Source organism: Poecilia reticulata, chromosome 19 (assembly GCF_904066995.2).
Source record: "Poecilia reticulata chromosome 19, P_reticulata-male-v2, whole genome shotgun sequence".
Taxonomy (NCBI): domain Eukaryota; kingdom Metazoa; phylum Chordata; class Actinopteri; order Cyprinodontiformes; family Poeciliidae; genus Poecilia; species Poecilia reticulata.
In genome coordinates this window covers 24,905,423-24,932,587 of record NC_088848.1, presented here as the reverse complement: position 1 = coordinate 24,932,587, position 27,165 = coordinate 24,905,423, and the positions used below count along the sequence as shown (strand labels likewise).

The following is a 27,165-nucleotide window of genomic DNA, read 5'->3' as shown; positions in this document are numbered from 1 at the left end:
TAACTCTGTTGAAAATAGGATGCGACTCAAACACAAACTTTGTTGCTCTTGTTTGTCTGAAACTAATATCTCCGTGGCAGTGAACTGTTCTAAATTTAACATTTTGACATCATTTTTACGTCATAGGGCCAGGCCGGAAGAAGGCTGGGTCGAATGGGAATAGGTTTGGGCCCTGCGGTGCAAAAATCCTCTGACATTTAATCAGATTAATTAAAATATTTAAGTGTGTCAAATAAGAGAAATCTTTTAATAGGCCACCAATTAGAACTAAATCCAAGTTGTAGACTGATCTGTTATTTCTTTGTGTGGGGTTGTTACTGACATCACGTGACAGTGTTGTACCTATTAGAATGATATTTTTAGAGAAAAATGCTGACATGTTCAAATTTCATTTTCAAACATATATGAATCAGGTTCTCACTCTCTGTAATGACATCCAGGTCAATGCTCCCATGTCCATCTATAACGCTGACCACTGGAACAAACTTCGTCTCCACAGCATCACCACCTGCTTTCAGCTGCAGTGACCCAACATCCAGATGTCAGTAAGGTCAATGAGGACAACAAAGACATGAACAGGTAGAACAGACTTACCTGAGCTTCTCTTTCTGCCTTACAGTTTTGGTTTCTGACTCCGTATGAGTGCTCAAGCTCTGCTGGGAACAAATATTGACATTATAACTCTCCATCTCCTTTGATTGGTGTGTGACATTGTTGGGGGCATTGCCTGTGTTCATACCCACGGATGTGTGGCTGAGGACGTTGAGGACGCTGGTCTGTGGCTTCTTACAGACATGCTCTTCCTGAGCCACAAGCCTGGCTTCATCCATGATGTTTAGGATCCTCCCCAGAGCCTCGTTTCCCAAAGTCTCCATGATGGAAGCAAACCGCACCTATCAGGTTATACGATCCAGCTGAAGCATGCAAAATACTGAATAAATAGTGCAACAGTATGATGAATATTCATCACTTAATGAACATGTTTTCTTCCAGCCTTTAAGAACTGAAACACAAAAATTCCTTATTCTGCTTCTGCAGGAAGCAGAATAAGGAGTTGAATAAGGAAGAAAACTCCTGTTTCTGTAGGAACAGAGATAGGAGTTTCCCCCTGCTTGTCCAGGAACACAAGAAATAAACTAGCCCTTGGAAGAGAAATCCATTGTCACACGGGGATCTGAACACAATTTAAAACAAATATTGAAAATATTTTCTTAGGATTTTGTTATTTTCCTCTCTTTCTCTAATTGTATAATACTTCCAAACAAACAACGTGGCTGCTCCTGATGACCTATGAACTGTGACAACAAATGTGCAAACCCAGTGGGCAGGTGTTTCAGTCAGCCTTCTCTAACAGCAGAGCAAAAGGGAACAATAACTGATTTTAAGACTCTTGTGGAGGTAGATAAGATCAGTTTCATATGCAAGTAACAGCTGATCACGATCACCCAAAATTAAGGAAATCAAAGAAGATTGATCAACCAGTTATTTGTGAATTTACTTTTACTTGGTGGTTTGGCGTAAGCTAAATATGACAGTTAAGCTAGGCAAAAATGAATAAGCCAACTTTAAACCCTCCTGCAGTACTAAGGGGGGTCGAGAGGATCCTGGTTGCGCTTTTACAAGTTTTTTTGCTTTGTGGTTTCTGGAACTGAAGAATGGGACACCCCATCACTTCTCCACTGACCAACTGTGACATCTGCCACACTCCTCCAGAACTAAGACAGCGGGAAAGTTAAAAAATAACATCTAGTTGAGACGTTTGTCAAAAAGAGTAGAAATTAAGCCAACAACGTTTCCCAAACGTTTGTCTCTTCACCTACTCCTGCTCTTATCTAAGACATCCAGGTCGGAACCTGCGACCTCCTTCGCATCACGTGGATCATGCAGGTAGGATTTGCTTTTCTGTATTATGTAGTGTAATTTAAAAAAAACAAACTGTGAACCAAGCAGGCATGTGCAAGTGTCGCATTGTGCATGTTGGGCCTTGTGTGGATCAATCTGCTGTTTTTGTGGGCCATGCGCTTCGCTTTCTTGTGGCATATTTTTGTGGGTTAGGTATTGCATGTCATGCACATGATGCGCATTTGGGATGTGGTGGTGCTCGTGTGGGTCAGGTACAGTGATAGTTTTGTGTGTACCCTGTCATGAAACCTGGTATAAGCATGTGAGATCTGTCCAGGTACATGCAGAAAACGGAATAAAGGCCTGAGAAATAACAGTAAACCTTGTATAATGATTTAATGATGATTATGGTTTGTAACAGGTTTAAAATAATAATACATGCCAATGAAAGAATGTCTGTAATGTATAATCAAATATATGTTCTGTACTTTTAATCAGCTGACTGTTATGTCATATGGAAATTGAGGTTTGAACAACTTGATTGTTGTATAAAAATCATTGACTGAAGTAGAATGTCGACAAAGTAAATGTTTTTTAAGACAAAAATGACTTAGGAGGAGAAACAGTGGAAAATGAGTCATTTCTAAGCAATGGGCGAGGCAGAATCAGAAACAGATGGTCAACGGAAAGAAATGAGGTATGAATACAATTTCCGAGTTGGGGAAGGTAGGGGCTTTCCACAGACAGTGAGACGTGGTGGGAAGGTTCTAAAGTGACGCAGCCCTGCCCCGAAGACCGGCCTACGTTGAGAGGGTTTAAAATGTGGAGCTCAGGAGAGAAACAGGGTTCTTCGTCCGCGGCGCAGAAGAGGAGCCACCAGAGGAAGCAGGCTAAAGACCAGCAGAGGACCACACCCCGGGACCGGGGAAAGCTCCAGGACTTCACGCCGCCTAGAAGGGACGAGTTCCACCAGACACCGACCCTGGTTCCAGATCCGACCAACTCCTCTGCCTCTACCCAACGCTCTCAACTCAGTTGCAGCCGACTTGGAAAAGAGACGGAGGTCATTTGAAGACAAAGATTCTGCACGTTATAAGGACAACGCACGATTTTGCTCCGCTTCTCTTCAGTAAAGAGGACTTTGCTCCGGCTGAACAAAGACTCTGACCAAGGACATCTAAAGATTACAGCTGCCGAGACCAAGAACCATCGGGTATGAGTTGACCAGCTTCCCCCAAAGCCTCGCTCAGTGAACTTAGTGATACAGGTTAGGGATAAGAATAAGGATAGGATGTGATTGATCCTAGTTGATTTTATTATATTTTTGCCTCTCTTATAACCTTTGGGAAATTAACCTGCTTGTCATATGCCCCTGCTAAAGCTTGCTTAATAAAATTGTATTCTAAAATTCTAATGAGAATTGTGAACAGTGAGTTTAATTGTGTCAGTCTTAATTACTGTTGGTTCTCCTAAATATGGTAAAGTTAATATACATGATCCTACAGACAGGGTGGCTTTGTGTTTTCCTCTGGTGAGTGTTAAAATAATGACCCTGGGACTTAAATCTAAGTCACTAAACTTAATCTAGCCATTAGTGCCGTTATTTTAGGAGAGGAGCTACCGTTAACAGGAGTGGTTGTAGGGGTTATGCAGCTGATTGTTCCTCAACTGTAAAGGGTCATAACTTCTGGATCGAAGGTAGTCAGAGCTGGACGAGTCCTTTCCAATCCCAGTTTAAACAGATAATTCTCCATAAACCATCTCTAGGGTAAGACCCGAGTTCTGGGGATTTTCCGGACCTGTTAGAGAGAGAACTGAGCAGTAGTGAGTCCAAAGAGTTGTGAGGAGTAGGCGGGACTTACTAACAGACAACCCTTTGATAATATCCTGAAAACACCCCTGCCTAGTGTTTCTTATTCTTATTCCTTTATTTAACCAGATGAACCCCATTGAGATCCAGATCTCATTTTCAAGGGGGACCTGGGCAGAAGTCTGCAACACACAGCAACCTGGTTACAAAACAAAATCAATACATATACACAAGTATAAAACTATTTAAAAACAGTGACACTGTTTAAAAGAATCTCGTTGCCTGTTTTTAAGAATCATTCGAAATGAGTCCAGTGAAATCAGTTCTGACATGTTGAGTTCAGACTGGAGCTGATTCCAGGCTGAAGGAGCATCACACTGAAAGCTGGCTTCCCTTTTTCAGTTCGGCAACGTGGAGCATGCAAAAGAAAAATGTTGTTGGAGCGTAAAGAATGGGAATTAATAGATTTATGTAAAAGAGAGTCTAAATATGCTGGAGCCAAACCGAGTAGAGATTTATAAATCAGGATCATCAGGTGATTGTTTCACCTGATAATAGAAACATCAGGAGCCCATTCAGCTTTTGCATACAGTTCACAACGATGTGTGAGACTCTGCTACCGGTTACAAACCTTAAAGCACAACGATACACAGTATTTAGTGATTGAAGGCATTTGGTCGAAGCTTTCATATATAAAACATCTCCATAATCCAGGAGTGGCAGGAATGTTGCAGCTACCAATTTACTTCTAGCTTTAAGAGAGAAACAAGATCCATTTCTGTAATAAAACCCAATCTTCATTTTCAGTGTTCGTAGCAAATTTGCTATGTGATTTTTAAAAGAAAGCTCTTTATCTAAAATAAAGCCAAGATATTTATAATTACTGACAAACTCAATTTGTGTCCCTACAGCAGTGGAGGGATCTCTGGTAGATCTGGTAGATCCCATTGCCTTTGTCTGATCCACATTCAAAACCAACTTCAGAGTTTGCAAACGAGCTTGAACTATAGTAAAAGCAGACTGCAAGTACTGAATTGCCTGTACAAGTGATGAAGAATAGCAGTAAATCACCAAATCATCTGCATAAAAATGATAAGAAGCATTTGGCAGATTTTCACACAAGCTGTTTATATAAATAGAAAATAAAAGTGGGCCAAGAACTGAGCCCTGTGGGACTCCATTTAAAACCATACGAACGGAAGAAGTAAAGCCAGCCAATTGAACTCTCTGGGTTCTGTTTTACAGGCGTTTCATTGTGTTTGGCTGTGGTTCCTCTGTAGAGGAAGCCATCGGCTGACATAATGCTGCCGTCAATTGGAAGATGTCAGCGTCATCGCCTTCTCCAGCTATTAATGAACATAAATAATCCTACATCACTTCAATTGTTTCTTTTCTGTGTCTCTGCTCTTCTCAAACCCCCAGTCAGTCATGGCAGAGAGCCACGTGAAGTGAGCAGGTTCTGCTGGAGTTTTTCCTTTCACCGTTGCTCAGTATGAGGGATAGCTGCAAAGTCAACATCATAACACAAATTATTTCCCTACATGCTCAACCAGGAGGAGGGAATGCTGCCAGTTTCATTAGATAGAAACTTGTTAAACTATTTTTAATAATTAATTGCATCGTAATAAGGTCCAAAAAACAAAACTGCCAGAACAGTTTCTCAGGAGGAGGTTTTCAACTCACTTAAAATAAAAAGCACTCACAGTTTTCTGGTTTCAAAAAGTGTTTTCTTTACTTATAAAAATAACAATTATTCTCTGAGTTGACTTCATACAAAAATTTAAATATCAATGTTAATTTTGTGGTAGAAAAACTGTTTCACTCCTCACTCCTTCACCAAACAATCAAATCAACCACAGCTTTTGCTTGCAGGAGGCTGGCTGACAAGGAAGGAGGAGGGCCTGAGCAAAAATCAATAACGTATTTTCCGGACTATAAGGCGCACCGGATTATAACGGTCAGCAAAAAAACAAATAAAGGAACGGAAACAAAAGAGTAAGTTTAGTTGAACTTTATTCAACTATGTAACAATACTCTCAAGTTATTTTTTATCCTGCTCTTCTGTATCTGAATTGAACAGCTGGGCAATTTCACCATCTAACATGCCAGGTTCCCTCTCATTGTTGGAGTCAGTCTCGTTGCCACCTGGCTGTTCAATAATGATGCGGCTTTCGCGAAAACTCGGACAACAGTTAAGGCAGATACATCAGCCCAGACCGGACATCCACAGTCCGTTCACACATGGTGGCGTAACTCGCCCGGCGCCGCCTCCCCGTCTTAGTTAACGTGTGTTCAGTCTGTCGTCCATCGCTCCCTCGCCGCTTCTGTTTGAACGCCTTGTTTACACCAATGTCCAGCGGTTGGAACTCTTTTGTTAAACCTCCCGGAATGACGGCAAACTCCGAATTAGTTTGCTTCACTTCCTTTTCCACAGTAACCAGTGAGATGGGCGGCATGGAGTCGCAGATGAACAGGGACGGTGATGCGTGGAAAAACCTATCTGGTTTTTACAGGATGCATATGCTGCAGAACTCGGATAACAATTCTCTGATTGGTTTATTGCTTCAGGCGTACGTACTTTACGTATTACGTAATGTCCTCTGATTGGTTTAACGCTGCCAGAGTAGTACTGTACACTTTACGTCTCTGTCAGGGACAGATTTTGGAATTCAGTGCACACATGAGATTTTTGAGAAAATTTCAGGCTTTTAGGTGCGCCTTATAGTCCGGAAAATACGGTGAATAAAGAACAAAGATCCCAGTTACTTAACATAACTGGGATCAATAACATTAATAATTTAGCAAATAATCTACTTCTTAATAGGCTCCAACGAGCATTCTGTACTTTTTCATGAGGATCAATTTGTGATCAGAAGACATTTGTTGTGAATTAAGAGAAAAACTTGATTTCAATTCAATATATTATATATTTCGGGGCAAAGCCCCGAGTCTTCCAGGATCCTAACACCACTGTTTGTTCTTCAAATATTAAACATATTGTGTTTTACAGTTCTGTGTATGTTCTCACTTAAAACAAAATGGAGTCTAAAGTTTTACGGTCTACTCAGAAGCATTCAACATTAAAAAAACACGCGGTAATTAGCTCGTAGCTCCTTACCAACTTCTCTCGGGTCTCCTGCACTCTTCCCGTCTCATGCCGCTCCTCTGTGGTCCCTCGGGCCTTGGAAAGCGCCCTCTCCTCCTCCAGCCTTTCCATTTCAGTGACCGCAGCGTTGACCAGAGCTTCCATGACGGCGGCAAGCTGAGTGTGCAGAGACACGGTGGAGCTCATGGCGGCCGCCTTTCTGTAGCGTCAGCGGCTCTGTCTGCACAGCAGGTTTAACTGGCTGCAAACCAGTTAAACCTGAGGAAACCAGTGAATTAACAGCAGTTCTACAACAAAACAACAAAACTCTTCTCCGGATAGAACAGCTTTCGTTTTTGTGTGCATGTTTTTCTTCTTCTATGACGTTTCATTGGCAGTTTACATTTTTTGTGTATTACCGCCATCAACTGGACTGAGGTGCAATTCGCAAATTTGACTCGCCTAACTAACTAATGTTGGGAATGGAAATCTCGATCGATGAATCATAATTTGTATTGACACATGGAGCCAACAAAATCATTCAGACTTTACTTATTTTATTCACTTTCATCGCTGAAAGGAGACGCTTTAACCATCACATCCGAGAAGAGTTTCTAAAAAAGTCTGTAGCATCTGAGGAGAAAGAGGGCAGCTGATTATATGGACTGAAGACACTCCCTGAAATCACACCATGTCTCTGTGGCCTGGGAAAACGTTTCTTTTTCGTGAGAAATGAACCTTCGTGTCTAACAGAATCAAACATGTAACTCTTTATTATGGCCCTTTGTCTAACAGGGTGACTCTTTCTCAACATTGGTAAAGCGTCTCAACACTAACTAAACTTATTCCAGCTAACTTTTGTCTTTTAAATACTTTGTAAGTGCTTGAGTCTTCACTAATATATTAAACATTTGTTATTGAAATTTCCATTGTCTTTTACATTTCCAGTTTTTCTCTTGAATATTTTCCACATTTTATCAAAATGTTCCACTCCTATTTCTCCAATTTGAACAAGCCCTTAGTGAATGTTTTCTTATATTTTTAATAGGTTTACAGTAGCCTTCTTCCTTTCTCAGCAGCTTTTGGCAATTGATCAACATTTTGGTGTTTTACTGCCATTTGTTACTTATACACAATTAAAAATAGTCTCCTGTTCATGTGAGTCAATTGCATATGCTTTTGCGACTTTGCACAGCAGAGTCATGGAATTGACTATGACCAGTTCTTTGCTTTTTCCAAAAGTACAAGATATTCAGAGCTCAGAGACATGGCCAAGGTAAGGAAGGATGAAACCCTACCACCACTGAACAAGACACCCAAGTTGAAACATCAAGACTGGGCCAAGACAGATCTGAAGACAGATCTTTCAAAAGTTTCATGGACTGATCAGATGAGAGTGACTCTTGACGGACCAGATTAATGGGCCTGTGGCTGGATCAGTGATGGGCACAGAGCTCCACTTCACATCAGACACCAGCAAGGTGAAGGCAGGTACTGGTATGGACTGCTATTATTAAATATGAGCTAGTTGGACCTTTTCAGGTTGAAGATGGACTCAAAATCTTACTCCAAAGCCCACTACTAGTTTTTAGAAGACACTTTCTTAAAGCAGCGGTACAGGAAAAAGTCAGCATCCTTCAAGAAGACCATGAGTTTTATACAGGACAATGCTCCATCACAAGCATCAAGTTCTCCTCTATGTGGCTAGCCAGTAAAGGTCTGAATGAATGAATGAATGAATGAATGAATGAATGAATGAATGAGAGAGAGAGAGAGACCTGTGGGTTTTTCTTAAATGGGAGATTTATCTCTGATCAGTGTCTGATCAGAGATAAATATAGAGGCTGCGGTTGCTGCTGCATAAAAAGATCGTCAACAAGATCAACAACTGACAGACTCCATGAAAGGAAAACTTATAACTGCTATTTATAATAATAATAATAATAATAATAATAATAATAATAATAATAATTGTGCACAGAGTGTATACCAGTAGGTTAAAAAAATTCCACACAACAAAATACTTTATTTCTTTTTTTGAAACAAATACAGATCTTTCTTCCTTTCTAGGACAGAGTTTTACCTTCCAGCAGGACAACCACTGAGGTCCATTGATGGACAGGTCACCGCAAGAAATAGGATCAGTGGAAGAAAGCAGGTCACCAATCATTACAGAGCAGGATCTTCCCACTAAATATGAGGCAAACCATTTAAGTGCCAAGCCTAGAAAGCTAACATTGTAACTTAGGCATGACAGCAGGACTGGGTGACTTTTACATCCATCTAAGGACTGAAGGTGAAAAATAGCCTTCTGGCTAACTCTGCATGTTTACAGAAATCTTACCAATATGCACTGTGCCTGTAATAAAATAAATCAATTTAAACTATTTTGGTGATCCACTGTATCAAGTCCCTGGGAGGTAAAGGGCAACTCCAGCCTCCAGACTGTGCAGCCCCAGTGCTGTGATGGGATCTTATAGCAGACTAACACTTCAAGGATGAAATAAAATTTTTAAAACACTGTAGTTGATTAAAAATTACTTTTTATAAGATTTAAAAAAGAAAGAGCAGATGAGATACAGGTATGACATTCAAAAGAACAGAGAGGTCCAAACTTGGCTTTTTGAGTAGAGGTCTGACTATTTGCCTGCTTTTAGACAGCTTGTCTAAAAGCAGCCAGGACGAACTTAAGTAAAATAGCAACTTACAAACTTACAAAAAATCGGAATTGGGTCATTTCTGGCTGCAGTGTGAACGCACCCTAAATTTTGTCACACCCTCATTATGTCTTTGTCAAAGCCAAAGCTTGCAGTTCATGTATTGGAGAAATAATTAAATGGTGATGACATTTGAGGATATTTTTAAAATGTTGTTTGTGGAATCCTCACTCAGACTCTGCCTGCAGCGGCCCCCGGGTAAATTGAGTTTGAGACCCCTGCGTTAGACATTGTTTAACTTTGTATCATCACTCGGGATGATCCTGATCCGTTTCAAAAACTTTCAGTTCCAGTCTTATAGATTGTCATGTAACAGAAATGAGAGATTCCCTAGTTTTCTCTGTCCTGTCCTGATTTTATCTATTTAACAGGAAGTCTCAGATATGCCATTAGTCTATAACTTTTGATATGTTGAATGTAAAATAGTACAATTCCTTGAAGAACCAGAGAACCTGATTTTTTTCAAACATTAAATGTGTGATTGAATTAAAATGGCTTTTTCTGGAAAGTGTCACAAGATGACATTTATTGTGAGGTTTGTCTCTTTAGGACAGTGGTCCCCATGCTACGGCCCGCGGGCCAGATCCGGCCCGCCTCCACATTTGGTCTGGCCCCCTGAACAATACCACCTTCTTTACCTTACCTTTACCACCAACCACCTTCCTTCTTTAGCAGGAAGTGTGTCCTGTAAACTGTGGGTGTTTTGTTCTGCATCTGTTGGACTTTTAGGGAACTGCTCGACTTTTATGTTATTTAATCAGTACGGTTGTTTGCTAGCGGTAGAGCAGATGAACACACGTGTTTGTTATGAACGCCGCATTCCAGGTCTAATTATTCGAAGCAATGCCTGTAAGTAGCAGCTTATACTTCAAAACGAACCTTTCTGTTAACATATGAGGAATTCATATGTTAGTAACTTTACTTTCCCTCAATGGAATATATACTAGTCCGTTTCACTAACGTTTTTTTGCCCGTGCTTTCTGGGTAAAAATCAATCGAGAAACGCGCACCCCCCCCCCAACAATTTCCGGCAGCGCAGGTGATAAACGTGTAACACATTTTCTCTTACAAACTGACTCCGGCCCCCCACCAGAGAAAGGAAAAGTTATGTGGCCCTCACAGGAAAAAGTTTGGGGATCACTGCTTTAGGAGAACAGCCTGAATCCCTTCAGGCTCCAAGTAAGAAACCTCCACTGCTCAAACTTCTGCTCCACAGAAGTTTGAGCAGTGTGTGTCTGTTTCTGAGAACTGCAGACACACAACCATGTTCTCTGATGTTTGCCATCAGAGAAAAAAACTTAATCCAGAGGAATACAGCAGCTGGGACACACAAAAAAATTTCTCCATAGTCAGTTCATCTCATCTGTTTCTAAGATAGCCTGGATGTTGTTCCAATTATGGCGGTTGGCTGAGGAAAAATAAGTTTTTGACTCTTCTAACTTTTTTGGTTGTTAAGATTGAAATGAGACTAAAAGGATCCGTCTTTACTGTGTGAACATTTCCGTGCTACAAATTCAACAGCTAGGTCCTGTTGAATCTGTCATATTCTGTTTATAAGTTCAACAATAAAATAAGTAATATAAGTAACATACAGCTGCAATGGTGCAGTTGGTAGCACTGTTGCCTGGCAGCAAGAAAGAACTGAGTTCAAATCCCAGCCTGGGTCTTTCTGCGTGGAGTTGGCACGTTTTCCCTGTGTATGCGTGGGTTCTCTCTAGGCACTCTGGCTTCCTACCACAGTCCAAAAACATGACTGTGAGGTTGATTGGTCTCTCTAAACTCTCCTTAGGTGTGTATGTACATGATTGTTTGTCCTGTGTTGTCTAGTGATGGAGTGGTGTCTTGGGTGACCCCACCTTTTGCCCATTGACCGCTGTAGATATGCACCAGCACCCCTACAGCGTGCTGGTGCATCCCCACTAGGTACAAGAGTGTAAGATGATGGATAAGTAATATAATAGTAGGAGAACTTTATCAACATGCCAGCTAGTTTTTGGACAGCTCTGACCCAGTTCATGAGTAAACCAGGATGATTTACTCTCAGAATGACTCTAGATGACGTAGGTAGGGATAATACAGTAGGACTTTATTTCATGAGTTCTTGTATTGTTCCTCAACACATTGAGACATCATTCTGTGTCGTTGCTGTGTTGTTGCTCCTTCCACTCCATTATAAGGCGGTGAGCAACAGCATGTTTGGGAGGCAGCCAGGCAGCAGGTCGATGATCTCTCCATGGTGGAGCTTTTACCTGCAGAGCGCATGTGATTTCTTCCTCAGTAAACCAGCGAGCATCCTCCAGCTCCAAGTGGTCCACATTCAGCTGGAACAAAAACAGGTCACATGATATGTGACTTACATTTAACCTGCAGCTGGTTCCCAGCGGTCAGTACTTTTTTTTTTTTTTTTAACTTTCCATCTGCTCATTTAAAGCAGAGCTCCAATACAAAACGATTCTAACTATTTTATCCCGACTGATTTGAGTTTACCTGAAGTTTAACAGAAACTCTGTTTGCAAGTGTTAACTTTTAAAAGGCCTAGTCACCTGAGAGTGGGAGGGGCTAACAGTGGCATGGCAGGCCAGCATGAAAGAGCTGTGAGGGAATGGCCAGTGCTGCGATGAACTGTAGATGATGTTCTGTACCTCCAAACCCACCTCTTCTGCTACCTCCCTGCGCAGAGCTTCTTCCAGAGTCTCTCCTAGAAGCAACACACACTCACACATTACATACTAGGTTTACTTTAGGACAGGGATTCTGTCCTGCAGGTTTTAGATATGTCTCTGTTTCACAACACCTGAGTCAAACAATCAGGTCACTAGTAGGACTTTGGAGAACCTGACTGCGCAGCTATGTGATTAAAGTGTATTGAACCTGGGGTAGATTTATTAATTGCAGGACACCAGCCCTTGACGTCTGGATTTGAGAACCCCTGCTTTAGGACATTACTGGGTGCATCAACAACTGGTGAGACTCACCTATGTCACAGAAGCCAGCAAGAGCACTATACAACCCACGAGGGAAGGACGACTGACGGCCCAACAAACAACGTTTCCCATCAGACACCAGGACAATCACCACTGGAGACATCTGAAGGAAAACCGTTCACTGATCAGACTGACAGTCAAATATCCACTGATATGTGTTGGCTTAACTCTGCTTCTGTTTTAACTTTGATCTGGATCAATTCAGACTCATTTCAGTCATGCAATGGCTTTCAAATCAGTTCAGTTCAGTTTATATCGCAGCTATTCACAGCAAATGTTACCTTGAGACACTTTACAAAATAAATCACACATTTCAATTGATCCTAGTTAGGAAATAATCATTAAGCTTACTAAGCTTATTATTACACAAAGCAGCTAAAAAGTTTCTAAGGAAACCCGTCAGACTGCATTGACGGGATTCACTCCTTCTGGACCAGCATGTAGCGATGGCAATGACTGAACATTGCTGTCGCAGGAGCAGCTTTGTCTCCTCTTCTAAGACAAATTTATCCCATGGAAGACAAATAAATCATCTTATTTTATTGCCAATAGGCCATCACTTGCATTGTGTCATTTACTTTACAGCAATCTTTCATTCAGAGCATGCATGTAGCAATAGTAGAGAGGAAAATTCACATTTAAGAGGAAGAAATTTCCAGCAGAACAAGAATCTTGCTCAGTACAAGTGGCTGTCTGCCACAAAATGGGAAGAAAGTGTTACATGGTGTTTTTAGAAAGACAAGCATTTGTATTTACTTCAATTTGCTCTGAAAACCTCAGTGAGAGTCCAGTGCACCCAACCGCCATTAGAAGTTACCTAGTTAGAAAATAAACTTCAGCTGTGTGAATCTCAAGAATCAAAGGATTGAACTTCGATAACAATTTGACCGTTCAAAGCACTTTACACTAAAGCCACATTTTTGAATTGCACTCAAACACTCACACATTTATACACAAATATGTTAAATGCCAGAGGTGGGACCAAGTCACTGTTTTGCAAGTCTCAATTAAGTCTGAAGTCTTTGTCCTCAAAGTCAAGTCACGTCTCAAGTCAGGCAAAAGTTGAGTCAAGTCTCAAGTCTCGGGAGCTTGAAATTTCAAGTCATTTCGAGTCGTTTTTTTTTTTTTTTCTCCAAACAATGTTCCAATTATGCCAAGTGTAAATAATAGACCATGTGTTCTTTTTAAAATCAAACACACAATGCACTCGTTGCAAATAAAACACAGTGGTTTTGAATTTGGATGTGATGGTAAAATAAATATCTGCCAGTTCAAGTGGGGTTAAATCTACAGCTACTTTCACATCTCAGTATTGATAAAAACATTTTGCATGAATCAAGCTTGACACTAACCAAGACACAAAATAATGTGCTGCATTAACCATCAAGAAACACTCAGAACTACCCCAAGGTAGTTTCTTGGGGTAAGATCCTGAAGGATACCTTGTGTAAAAAAAAAAAAAAAACAAAACAAAAAAACTTTTACAGCAATTTCTGAAGGATAGCAAAATGACTGGATTTTGATTTGTTTTTCTAGCAAAATTATACCACCATTTGAACCCAAGTAAAAAAAAAGTATGCTTTAGTATACTAAATTTTAACATACTTTAGCATACTTTGATTGATGTACTTAAACTGTACTATTTTGGAACAACTTTTTTTGTGTTTAGTATACTTTAGTACTATTTAAATAGTATTAAATTACAACTTTTAGTATACTCAACGTACTTTTTTGGAACGTACTTAGAATACTCTAAGTATATATATTTTTTATGTAGTAGTCAAGAGAAATATTCCAAAAATATTCCATATTGAGTGTACCAATTCTATCATAGAATTATATTAAATATATACTTTTAATATACTACTAATATATTAGTAATGTATTTAAATTACACTTAATTTTTATTTTTGATTTAGTGCTATTGCTAATAAAGTACAATTTTAATTACTTGTAAGTCTTTATTCATACTTTGTACATTACATGCAGTACTTGCATTGTTTTAGGCTACAATTACATGGAAAGATGCCCAAGGTAATTCAAATATTTTGTTTTATTACCGACATTTTAAAATGGTCCAGTTTTACTCACAACTTTATGAACTTTACATAAATTATCAGTTTACACATCAAAAGTGAACACATGAACATGAAAATTTAAGTGTGACAATAAAACATAAAGTGAGGATCAATGACAGAACATTCCTGTTCACTGCACCTTACAGAAACCTACAAAAATTAACAATAGAGCAATTAAACATAGAAAGCATTGTATTTTAAAGAAGACAGAAAAATGGCAAATAAAAAAATAATACAATTTTAAGACGTTTTGTACTCGCTGTATATGTGACATCATCAGAACTGATGATGATTGGGACCAGATGCCTGGGGTGGAAAACATTCTGGGCGTCTTCTTTGCCTGTTATGTTAGAAGTAGAAAAAATAGTCAGCAATGTCATAGAATCAGTTGATGTTGGCATTAACTATGAATCTGTTATAAGTGTGGACTTAAGGAGACAAACTACCTTAAAATCTTTCCATCCATGATCTGAACACACCGATCCAGGGTGGTGAGGGGGCTGGTGGTGCCCATCTCCAGCAGCCATCAATGAGAGCAGGGTTCACCCTGACAGGTCACCAGTCCATCACAGGGCCCTGAAAGCCAACAACAAATAAAAAAAATGAAAGATAAATGTAGATTAACAAGGAAGAAAAATTCTTTCCATATCTTAAATCAAATCATGTTATAAACACTTGGTGTTGGTAACACAGCAGTTTTTGTTGTTGAAAATGTAGCTAGCTCCTCAGTGAAAAAACAAACTTACATCATGAAGACGATGTGGAGGTTCATCTTCAGAGCTGGTTGGTGAGCTGGTGGAGACAGAGCTTCTTCTGAGACAGAAAAGTCTTTAGTTTCCCAACACCTGATTTCTCTGGCTTCCTCTTTCATCTTCATTTGCTTAGTTAGACTGCAAACATATGTTGAAGATAAAAACATTGATGAGCAAGTTATAACAACAACCTCACAATATCAAAGTCTCTCCGTCTTATGGAGCTTAATTAAAACCAGGTTATGTTTATGAATAAAAGTATAAGTTGCAACAAACAGCCTCCATGCAGTTATAACATAAAGCTGAATGATTCCTATTGTAGTAATCATACAAGTCACAATAAAATTGATAAAATAATTATTTATGAAACCAACGTAAGTTATATATCTTTACTGCACTGTTTATAATTAAATGAAGATAATGGACCTTACCACAGGGGCCGCGTTTCATTGGTTAATGCCCATTTCACGTCACAGCACAGCTACCATGTGCGTCACCGTCTCACAAACACAAGCTGCAGTAGTAAACACATGCTAATGTACATTGTGGACTAGCAGACCGGCAGAAAGTTTTTGCATCAGGACTCGAAAAAGAATGGTTCTCCACTGTCAGTGGGGTATCTGTACAGGCGATGTCAGGTGTCCTGATCGTATTTGTGGAATTAAAATTCACAGATTTCCAAAATCTGAAACGGAATGCCTTGCTTGGATCAAAGCTTGTGCACGACCGCATTTACAGCTCAACCGTCGTAGGATCAATAAGAACAAAGGATTGTCTGCTGGTGTAAGTATTATTGCTTTGCTTTCTTTGTGTTTAGTGAATGAAAAAAATAAAGTCAATAATAAACACATCCATTATGAAAACCTTTTAGCTAACTACAACATAATGGCAGTACCGATACAACTTCTACACCTTGAAGCCTGTCTGTTACACAGTCTTACGTTAGCTGAACAGATAAATATGCAATGTGTACTGTATCTGACATACATTAAAGATTTTATTTGACCTGAAAAGGCTTTTTACTAAACTGTAATCATGTTAGCCACGCTAGCACCGAGTACAGTGTATAGGCCTAGGCATACTCAAACATTTGCCAACAACAGAAATCACTGATTTCAAAAATAACCCTCAAAACCATGAATGCCCGACTTACCCAGCCTTGCAAGAACAATAGGCATCAGTGATCTTGTCCACAGCTATATTTATGCTGAGGGTGTGAGGATCTGCTGTTTTCCTCATCGACCGGTAGCATTCAGCTGTGACGCGCACAATGTTGGAGGCATAGCGTGGCTCAAACACCTTGATGTTGTCCAAAAAAGATGACATGAACTTGTTGATTCCATTGTTGTGGCTGATATTTTGTGAAAATCCGGCAGAAATGCTACACTAATTGACTCAGAAATACTCTGCAGAGTCAAAATGAAAGACGCCATGTTTACATAGAAACTAAGCTACGCGAGGCTTTGTTTGTGAGACATGCAGTCACATGGGATTTTCGAGCTCGTTTCTGGGCAGAGCTTGGTAAGGTCCATTAATAAGCATAGACATAATATAAGAGTAGACCCCGCATTGGCTGCTCTGGCGCAGGAAATACGGCGGCCATCATGGAGCGGTACTCCCTCCTACTTTGCTCAATCAAAACAGCAGAAGATGCCTCAGCACTGAGGGATATTGTTGTCCTGATCTATGGACTATTGATGTGAGGCTCCACAGACAACATTTCACAAGTAAGATGGACATATTATTGTGTATATATTGTGATTAGAATATTACTTTACTGTATTTATGTCCACAGGTGAGATACCAGCTAATATTAGCTACAGTGCTTGGTGTAATACGGATTCAGCCCCGCTATGAAGGCTAATTCTGTAAATCTAAAAAAAATTAATTATTCTCTAACATTGACTTTAGCTTATCTGACACAAGAGCCAATATTAGAAATGAAACAACATATATTATAAAACTTATGTGTTATAACATTCACCTGCAAAGTTTACACAGGTGGTAAAGACCATTATTTATATGCAATTCTTTCACTCTGTCAAAAGTAAGATACATCCCAAATCTTCCGTTTTTGTTTTGAAGGTTTCATAAACACACAATGTGAGGAAGAAGAGGGAGAATCTATAAAAAGAGACTGATTCACTGCAGCACGGATGAATCTCATATCGGATTTTGGACTCAATCTCAGCTGCTGAATCTCTCTGAAGCTAGAACTAGTCGGCTGGAAAACATGTATCCAATATATATTATTCAATATTAGTCATTATTCATTTGTGCCATTATTAATCATTATTTATTTGTGTTTGTATAGTTATATATGTATTGATATTACTAAATAATTTATTAAATAAATTATGAACGGCTGTGTGCTTTGTAATCTGCTCATCATACATCAATATCAGACTATTCCATTTCTATTCTATTGTTATAGCCACTAAGCATATTTAAATATGCTGAATGTATTAAAAACATTCTTAAAAAATACAATTGTTTATAAATGTAACTTTGATAGATGTTTGAATATGGTTTCCAGTAACAAAAAAGCGTGTTATGATCGATTAAATGCGCTGATACGTCATTGTGCTGCTAAACACATAACGCTGAGTGGAGTGGTGGACCGCTCCAAGATGGCCGCCCTAAATCTCATCAGCGAAAATAGGCGAGAGCGGTCCATGAGGCGTCTATCCTTATGTCTATGGCTTTGAGCGTTTTTTCGTCCCTCGTTCTACCACTCCCCCCCCCCCCCTGCAAAGTTGGTTATTTTTAAATCCTGTTAATTTGATTGGTTGTGCTGCAGCTACGCACAAGAGAAAAAGAGAAAGAAGGACGGTCTGCGCCTGTTAATACGGATTGAATGAAATTAATTAATGGGCCACTTTATAAATAATGTGTTTTAAATTTTAAGACTTCTGGTAAAATATCAAGTCTTTTCAAGTAAACAGCTTCAAGTCAAGTCCCAAGTCAATGGTGTGAAAGTCAAAGTCCGAGTCTTTGAGTATTTTTTCAAGTCAAGTCTCAAGCCTCGATTTTAATGACTCGAGTCCAAGTCATGTGACTTGAGTCCCCACCTCTGTTAAATGCTTTGCCCAAGGACACATTGACGTGTGACAAGAGGTAGCTGGAACTGAACCTATAGCCTTCCAATTACAAGACAATTACTCTATTCACCGAACCACATAGAGTTAATATCATAATCTTGATGTAGCCAGAAATTAAAATGAGTTTGACACCCCTGGTTTAGATCAAAACCTATACATGCATCCTACTTCACAATTATGTGTTAATTGGTTCTGGAATATCCCATAAAATCTCAAAAATGCATCAAAGTTTGTGGTTGGACTAAGAGAATGTGGAAAAGTTCAGGGGGCAAGAAAAGTCACCAATTCAGACCTGGGGCCTCAGAGTGCGCAGCTTTCACACTTTTAAAAACTGGCGTATGGACAAATTTAGAAAAGTGTGGCACACAAAAAAATTTGAATGTATAAAGCCGTGCACACAGACATACCTGTGCACCTTTCCTTTATAAATCTCAATTTGCGGAAAATAGAGCGCCACCCATAAATACATATGTAAATTAGTATAAATATCCGGAGGTCTGCCACCAGGTGAGGTAATAACCATGACAATGGTCCTTACTTGTAGCAGTATAAATATTTATAATAATAATAATAATAATAATAATAATAATAATAAGGTAACACTTTATTTGAAGGGGGTTGAATAAGACTGACATGACACTTTCATGAACATAAATAAGCCTTCATGAACATGTGTCATTAACAATGACACTTTATGACTGTTGTCATAAAGTGTCATTCGGTAAATTATGACACTTTTAATACAAAGTTGACATTATTCAAAATGTCTGTTATGACAACTTGACATTAACCAATAAATCATTACTGTTAAACTTTACCTTTAATAACATAAAGTTACCTAATTTTTAAAGTGCAATCAGTAATACTTTTATAACAAATTTATATCAGTTATGATTTCTTGATTAATGTCATGTCAGTCTTATTCACCCCCCGTCAAATAAAGTGTTACCAATAAGGTTAATAATAATAATAATAATTATTATTATTATTATATGTTTTACTTAAAAGGTGCTTTCAGGGCACATAAGGTCACCTCACAAAAAATAAAAACTAATACATTTTAAAGAAAAACATCCAAATAAAAAAAAATTTAAATAAAGGGATCATGCATGGGATTTATAGAAAGACGGCGTGTCAGAGACCTTTCAGTGGGGAATGTAGTCGTTTATTCGAACTAGAGTAGCGGTTCTCAACGTGGGCAGTACCGCCCCTCAGGGGGTTTCAGAGGATGCCAGGGGGCGCTGGCGGACATTTTAACAAAAGGGGGGCGCTGAGATGCCTTTGGGGGGGCGTTTGGTCGAAGGTAAACTTTACACCTTAAATGCACAACAATGCCAGTTTAGACTTTGAGCAACTTGGTAAAACTGTATTGTGCAACATTAAGTCATGCTTGGCTGCAACTATTGATGGCAGCTGCTCTTCTCTTCAGTGTTTGTACCTTATTGGCGCAGCTCTGGTCCTGCTAGTAGCTTCATCGGCGCATCAGTTCAGCGTTACACCGGCTGATGACGTTGCTGAGATTCACTTTGTCTGGTATTTTTGCCAGTTCTGTGATCATGTTAAGCAGCAACTTGTATTAAAAAGTGTTTTATTTCCGTTTAAAGGTTCCACGCTTCCATGGAATAACAACAGAAAATCTCTCCTGTAAACATGCAGTTACTAAAATCACAATACCCTCACTTTGTATCCCTCTTAAAAATGAACCCATTTAGATAAAAAAATCCCTCCATTGGTGATAGAGAGCGTTCATTTTATAGCGTTAACACCGGTGCTGTAAGTGGTCCGGTATGAAATGGTGTGATAGAACAACGGTACCACCGCACTTTAAAATGTAAATAATCAGAATAGTGGGCATGGCTCAACTGAAGGATGACTGCAGCTGGACTATCATCAACATTTCCCAGCAGACCAATATGATCTCTGATCAATCGCTCCCCTGAATCCCTCTATTGGTGATGTTCTCCATCAGAGCCAAAGCACTCCACAATCACGTTGTGCCGTGTAATTTGTGGCACAGCGTAAAGGTGTGCTCTTGCCGCAGCTACTTATTTATGTGTGATTGTGTGTACACAAACACACCTTAAACTAATCTACTGATTCAACCCTGCTTCTTTTTCAGTGAGAATGAAATTACCGTACCCTGCAGATGCATTTCATGCGCTTCGGCGCACAGACCAATGACTTACATGAGACAAAATAACACTGGATAGAATCAGATTGCAGTGTATTTAGGTGAATTTTGGTGCTTTATAGTTTGTTACTGTTCCCAGAAAAAGTTTGCGTGACTGCTGCGAACTTTCGCGTCACGTTCATTTTTATACATGCCGACTTGTGCGTAAAATAAGGCACCGCACAGTTTTTGTGTGTACGCACGCTTTATACACGAGGCCCCTGGTCTGGTTCTGGGATACCATTCCAGGACAGTCCTTGTTCAGATTTTTGAATTGATTAGTTCTGATGGAACCAGTACAGATTTAAGAAAGACCCTATTTGGTTCTTTTTGAACACCTTTGGGTAGTAGACAATAGAGCTGCTGCTGCAGGTCCTCTGACTTCCAGCCTGGTTCCGTTGGGTCAGCTGTCCTGTAGCGCCACAGAACCTGTTAATCTGGTGCCATCGCAGCAAAGCCTGAGCCTGCGAAACACACAGATGTCAGGACCAGAACACAAATTAGATTCCATGAAGAAAATCTGGAGTTCTGGTCCATCACAAAAAACAGAACAAGAAAGTCCAGCAGCAGTTACTCACTTTGGCGACTAGAGGTGCCTCAGCTCCTTCTAGGAGAAAGAAAGCTTTCCTGAGATCCATGAATGTTCCCTTACAATTCTTTATGATTGCTGCTGGATCCAGTTCTCCTGAAAACATCAGAATCCAAACAGAATCCCCAGAACTCAATCAGGCAAAAACTTTCTCAAACTCTGAAGTGACAGACAGAAAACGTCCAATATGCTCTTACCCACATCCAGACAGAACTGAGCATGGTTCTGCTCAGAGCAGCCAATCAGAATGGATTCTTTTAGCAAGGATCCATCAGAACCACTTTTATGCAGAACTGACTGGACTTCTAGAAGATAAAGCCAAAGAACAATGATCAGGTAACCCTGCTACTCGCCCGTTGACTGCTGGAGATAAGCACCAGCTCCCCTTGTGACCCCCACTCTGCTCCAACCCAGACCTTCTTCACATACCCAAAACCAAACTAGGAACCATGGATAGAGCCTTCTCACTCTACATCTATAGAATGCCCTACCTGACACTCTAAGGGCACCACAATGTACTGACTGTTTTTTAAAAAAGGCCTTAAGATATTTCTTTTTAGCTGTCCTTTATGATCTAAATATGTAAAGGGTATTATAAATAAAATTTATTATTATTATTATTAAAGACAACTATGTTAGATAATGGATGTTCAGGTTCTACATTAGGGTTAGGTCTGAGGTACTATATCAAGTTGTGTCTGTAACATTCTGGGTCAGAGGTTTGTCTTGGTGACTGATCTTGTACTTAATTTTTTGAGGATGTCTATCTGAAGGTTTGTTTTATTTTCTGAGGTTGTGTACCTGAGTAGCTGAGAGCAATAGGTCTAAAGGTTTCCGGAACACTGCACTGCAGCAGCGGCATGAGACGATGAAACAGGAAAATATGCCCATTTTGCAGTGCTGAAAGACATGCTGCATCATTCTCCTTCAGCTTGTTTATGTACCTGAAGAGATCAATCAATCAATCAATCAATCAATCAATCAATCAATCAATCAATCAGTTGCATGTGAGCTCCTGAACCTAATTCTGGACACAAAGCCTGAGCAGAACCGGGTCAGACTGTAATGTCCTCCAAACAGAAGGGTCCTCAGGGGCCTTAATGCCGACATGCTGGACTGGATCATGCTCTGAACCTGAGAGTTATGGAAAGGCTGCTCTGGTTCTACTGCCTGCAGAAGGACAGCAAGGTAAAGTTAGGTACACAGATGGTACAAGAAAAACAAGAAAAACTGTTCATCTTAAGTGCAACCAGTGAGACACAACAGCCCAGTCCTATGAAGCACACTCACACAGCTCAAGGCTGATGTTATTTTACAGAAAAAAGCAAAGTTTTGTCTGGTCAGAAAATAATCTATTTCATGCCTTAAGACATGACTTATTTGGATTTTAAAAACAAGTTCTGTTCGCAGTTGCAGTACTGAACTATGCTACACTAAATAGTAATTCCCTCTAAGATACAGTTGAAACCAGAAGTTTAAATACAACAACTAAATAGACACACAGATTTTTTTCTCATTGTCTGAAGTTAAACCAGGCCAAACTTATCTCTATGGGGTTCCATTTGTATCAAAAATAAGTAGAAGTCATGTGTAGATGTGTCGTTGGTCTATCTTGCATGTAGATGATGCACATGTAGATGTTGCATATGTCTACGTTGCATATGCATTCGCTGCATATGTGTTTGCTGCATATGTAGATGTTGCATACCTACGTTGCATATGCTGCACATGTCTATGTTGCATATGTCTATGTTGTTCGCTGCATATGGTTCATGTCGTTGGTCCGTGTTGCTATTGCCTGTTCTCTTCGCCATTAAAAAGTCTTGAAGTAGGTCATGTAGGTCAAATAGTTTAGTAGATATTACAAAAATGTTGGTCTTTCAGTATCAGTGGTTTCAATAAAATTGTTTTCAAAATTTTAAGATTTCTACCTCGTATTTTCTTTAGGCATTAGTCGGGGCCAGCTAACGAGGTGGAGGGGTCCTGGAAAACTGAAGGGGGCGCTATTTCCCATCATTTCCGATTTTAATTTTTTTTTTTTAAATCTGCGATATATCTTCATTTCATTTCAAGAATAATTTATTTTCATCCTCAGTATGTTTTTGAACTTCTCTCTCATTTTTCAGCGCAGCTCACAGTTTTAAACAAATTCTGTAGTTTTCGGGGTACGTCTAAATCTGCTCACATCTTTTTGGGCCTTCTACTGCCTCTAGTGGCGTGGGGTGATAACACTAATATAATTACAAAATGCCACTGTCTTTATTATTAATTCTGGCATTAGGATAATAATAATAATGTGCCTGTGCAAATTACAAACCGAATTCTAAAAAAGTTGGGACACGAAACAAATTGTGAATAAAAACTGAATGCAATGATGTGGAGATGGCAAATGTCAATATTTTATTTGTAATAGAACATAGATGGCAGATCAAAAGTTTAATCTGAGTAAGTAACATTTTAAAGGAAAAATATGTTGATTCAAAATTTCACAGTGTCTTCAAATCCCAAAAAAGTTGGGACATGTAGCAATAAGTGGCTGGAAAAAGAAAATTGAACATATAACACACAGCTGGAAGATCAATTAACACTAATTAGGTCAATTGACAACATGATTGGGTATAAAAAGAGCTTCTTAGAGGGTCAGTGTCTCTCTGAAGCTAAGATGGTAAGAGAATCACCAATTCCACCATTGTTGCGCAGACAGATAGTGCAGCAATACCAGAATGGTGTTACCCAGTGTAAAATAGCAAAGACTTTTAAGTTATCATCATCAACCGAGCAGAACATCATCAGCAGATTCCGAGAATCTGGAACAATAGCTGTGCGTAAAGGTCAAGGCCGTAAAACTCTACTGATGCTCGTGATCTCCGGGCCCTTAAACATCACTGCACCTTAAACAGGAATGTCACTGTCAAGGAAACAACAACATGGGCTCAGGAATACTTTCAGAAAGCATCGCCAGTGAACACAATCCACTGCGCCATCTGCTGCTGCCAGTGGAAACTCTACAGGTCAAAGAGGAAGCCATTTCTAAGCAAGCTCCACAAGCTCAGCCGTTTGCACTGGTCCAGGAGTCATTTAAATTGGAGTGAGGCAAAATGGACGACTGTTCTGTGGTCAGATGAGTCACGATTTGAAGTTCTTTATGGACACTGGGAGGCCATGTCATCCAGACCAGAGAGGACAAGGATAACCCAAGTTGTTATCAACGCTCCGTTCATCACTGATGGTCTGGGGTTGCATGAGCGCTGGTGGCCTGGGCAGCCAGCATGTCTGGAAAGGACCATTAATGGAGAGAACTATGTTCAGGTTCTAGAACAATATGCTCCCATCTAGACGACGTCTCTTTCAGGGAAGATCCTGCATTTTTCAACAAGGTACCACATTCTGCAGCAATCACAACATCATGGCTATGTAGGAGAAGGATCCGGGTACTGACATGGCCAGCCTGCAGTCCAGATCTTTCACCTATAGAGAACATTTGGCACATCAAAGAGGAAGGTGTGACAAAGAAGGCCCAAGATGATTAAACAGTTAGAGGCCTGTACTAGACATGAATGGGAGAGCATTCCCATTTCTAAACTTGAGAATCTGGTCTCCTTTGTCCCCAGACGTCTGTTGAGTGTTGTAAGAAGAAGGGGAGATGCCACACAGTGGTAAAAATGGCCTTGTCCCAACTTTTTTGGGATTTGTTGATGTCATGAACTTTTGAAACAATATATTTTTCCCTTATTCTCTCAGTTTAAAGTTTTAATCTGTGATTTGTGTTCAATTGTGACTAAAATATTAGAGGTTGGCACCTACACATCATTTCATTCAATTTTTATTCAAAATTTGTTTAGTGTCCCAACTTTTTTGGAATCCGGTTTGTAATTTGCACAGGCACATTATTATTATTATTATTATCATACTGCCAGAATTAATAATAATACTTTGTAGCATTTTGATTTAGTAATGCAATTAGTTGTGTTACCACCCCACGCCACTAGAGGCAGTAAAAAAGGCCCAAAAACATGCGACTAAGGAGCAGATTTAGAAGTACCCCGAAAACTACAGAATTTGTTTAAAACTGAGCTGCGCTGAAGTAAATAAAAGAGAAGTTCAAATACATGCCGGCAGTGAAAATTCTTAAAAATAAAGATATACAGATTTAAAAAGAAATTTAGCGCCCCCTTCACTGGGCCAGGACCCCTCGACCTCGTTAGCTGCCCTGACTAATGCCTAAAGAAAATACGAGGTAGAAATCTTAACATGTTGAAAACAATTCTATTGAACCCACTGATATTGAAAGACCAACATTTTTTAATATCTAATAAACTATTTGATCAGACATGACCTACTTCAAGACTTAATGGCGAAGAGAACAGGCAATAGCAACACGGACCAACGACATGAACCACATATGCAGCGAACGCATATGCAACATAGAAATAAGCAACATAGACATGTGCGGCGAACACATATGCAGCGAACGCATATGCGACGTAGACATATGCAACATCTACATGCAACATAGACCAACGGCACATATTATCATACTGCCAGAATTAATAATAATACTTTGTAGCATTTTGATTTAGTAATGCAATTAGGTTGTATCAAAAATGGGGTTCCATTTTTGATACAAATGGAACCCCATAATTTCACATAATGGAACCCCATAAAGATTAAATATAAGAATACTTTTGCAGTATCTGGGAAGTATATGGATGAAATGTTGAGTACATTGTGTGCAAATAACTTAGAATGTATAAGGTATATCGAATTTAATTAGCTTTACCGATGGTTAACTTCCTTTTTGAGTATTGAGGTTTTTGTTTTGAAGGGACAATTTCTTGTTTAACTGTTTAAGTAAAGACAGTTTAATTAAGTTGCCTGTTAGCCTGGTCTGGAGCAGGTTAGCTGCACAAAAGAAATCGCCATGGTAACTTATTAGTTACCTTTTTTTGTGAAACCGAATCGAGACTTAAGCCAGGGGACCCGGAAAATACACCGGCTTAACCCGCTAACCTGGTTCTGTGAAACAATTCTCCGTTGTTTTCCTGTCAACCTCCTGACTGATGGTTATGAACAGGAACCCAAAGCAACTGGTCTGTTATGCCAGAGTTCTGTGTCGACCTGCTGTCAGTAATCCCACCAAAAGGTTCGGTTGTGACAGGGAGCAGCATCCAGTGGGTCAGATGTGTACAGTCATATGTTGTGGTTGCAAGTTAAAGGCCTGCTGTTTGTGTTTGAGTGTCAGCCCGTGTGTGCGGTACCTGAATGTTCTGTACCACTTATCTCTTCTTCTTCTTCTGCCGCTGATTGACTCCTGGTTCCACCTGCTGGTTAATCGTGTTCCCTGCAGTATTGACGGGACATCCAAGCCAGGTTTCGAGGCGTGTACCGAGTAAAAAGAGGGTGTAGCAGCTCCCCAACACTTGAATTAATTTGCGCGGTCTCGACGGGTGATTTTCAAGGTTTGTTTATTGATGATCATCGGTCAACTCAATCATCTTGATCACCATAGTCATCATAGTCACCTTGATTACTTCAGTCACCGTGAAAACTAAACAGATATACAAATATTAGAATATAAACATAAACTTACAACACACAAAACAACCAAATAAAACGTACCTCGCTGCTTTCACCGGGAAACGCTGTGTTGATAGTGCCAAGCACTTTGACAGTTTATTCAAGTCGTTCATTAGTACAATGATTCTGCCAGTTTTTATAGGGGCTGCCCTCATTTAGCTACGGCAGCCCGTGAGGTACATAACACACACAAAAAATAAACTTTACAAAGTGCAAATACAGTTAAACAAAACAAAATACAAACCACCAGTACTAATCAAAACAGACAAATATTAAACAATCTGCAACATCCTTCAAATAATTTACCATAAATAATCTACAAATTTGAATGATTTAGGCAACTTAAATTAAATGATTCATTATCCATTACAGAGGGCGTGTCAGATGAAGCTCCTCTTCTCTGCTTGTGTCGTCTTGCTGAAACAGTTGGAACTGGATCTGATGCCTCGCATAGAGCTTT

The 27,165-nt window shown here is 39.6% G+C and overlaps 2 protein-coding genes across 10 annotated transcripts in view; both read right to left on the bottom strand.

The window, feature by feature from the left end:
- The window catches only part of LOC103482140 (uncharacterized), a 23,778-nt gene extending 2,820 nt beyond the window's left edge, over positions 1–20,958 (bottom strand). The window contains exons 1-5 of one of the 4 annotated variants that reach the window (XM_017310863.2): positions 20,878–20,958; positions 6,771–7,016; positions 740–893; positions 595–656; positions 422–518 (exon numbers count right to left, since the gene is read on the bottom strand). In XM_017310863.2, the coding sequence (XP_017166352.1) occupies positions 422–518; positions 595–656; positions 740–893; positions 6,771–6,944 (487 nt within the window). In that variant the 5' untranslated portion in view covers positions 6,945–7,016; positions 20,878–20,958. Of the gene's footprint in view, positions 1–421; positions 519–594; positions 657–739; positions 5,073–6,770; positions 8,655–20,877 lie in introns of those variants that run through there. The other 3 variants (XM_008438111.3, XM_008438110.3, XM_081600844.1) reach the window with 3 other exon arrangements.
- Positions 11,520–27,165, bottom strand: nudt13 (nudix (nucleoside diphosphate linked moiety X)-type motif 13). 6 transcript variants are annotated; one of them, XM_008438104.2, is made up of 11 exons: positions 27,076–27,165; positions 26,748–26,864; positions 26,069–26,676; positions 22,150–22,298; positions 21,930–22,072; positions 21,326–21,433; positions 21,118–21,224; positions 20,878–21,003; positions 12,430–12,541; positions 11,998–12,152; positions 11,520–11,775 (listed from the first exon to the last, which is right to left on the bottom strand). In XM_008438104.2, the coding sequence occupies exons 4-11, from the start codon at positions 22,251–22,253 to the stop codon at positions 11,584–11,586; spliced, it is 1,047 nt and encodes a 348-aa protein (XP_008436326.1). In that variant the 5' UTR covers positions 22,254–22,298; positions 26,069–26,676; positions 26,748–26,864; positions 27,076–27,165; the 3' UTR covers positions 11,520–11,583. The 6 variants fall into 6 exon arrangements, with proteins under 6 accessions (XP_008436326.1, XP_008436325.1, XP_008436323.1 ...); XM_008438103.2 differs by having other exon boundaries at positions 26,139–26,676; XM_008438101.3 differs by having other exon boundaries at positions 26,387–26,676.

Coding starts and splice junctions, on each gene's coding strand:
- nudt13 (XM_008438104.2), bottom strand. CDS start 22,253: ATGATCCAGTCCAGCATGTCGGCATTAAGGCCCCTGAGGACCCTTCTG. Junction 21,004..21,117: donor AGGCACCTCTAGTCGCCAAA/GTGAGTAACTGC, acceptor TGTGTTTCGCAG/GCTCAGGCTTTGCTGCGATG. Junction 11,776..11,997: donor TTAGCCCCTCCCACTCTCAG/GTGACTAGGCCT, acceptor TTTTTGTTCCAG/CTGAATGTGGACCACTTGGA.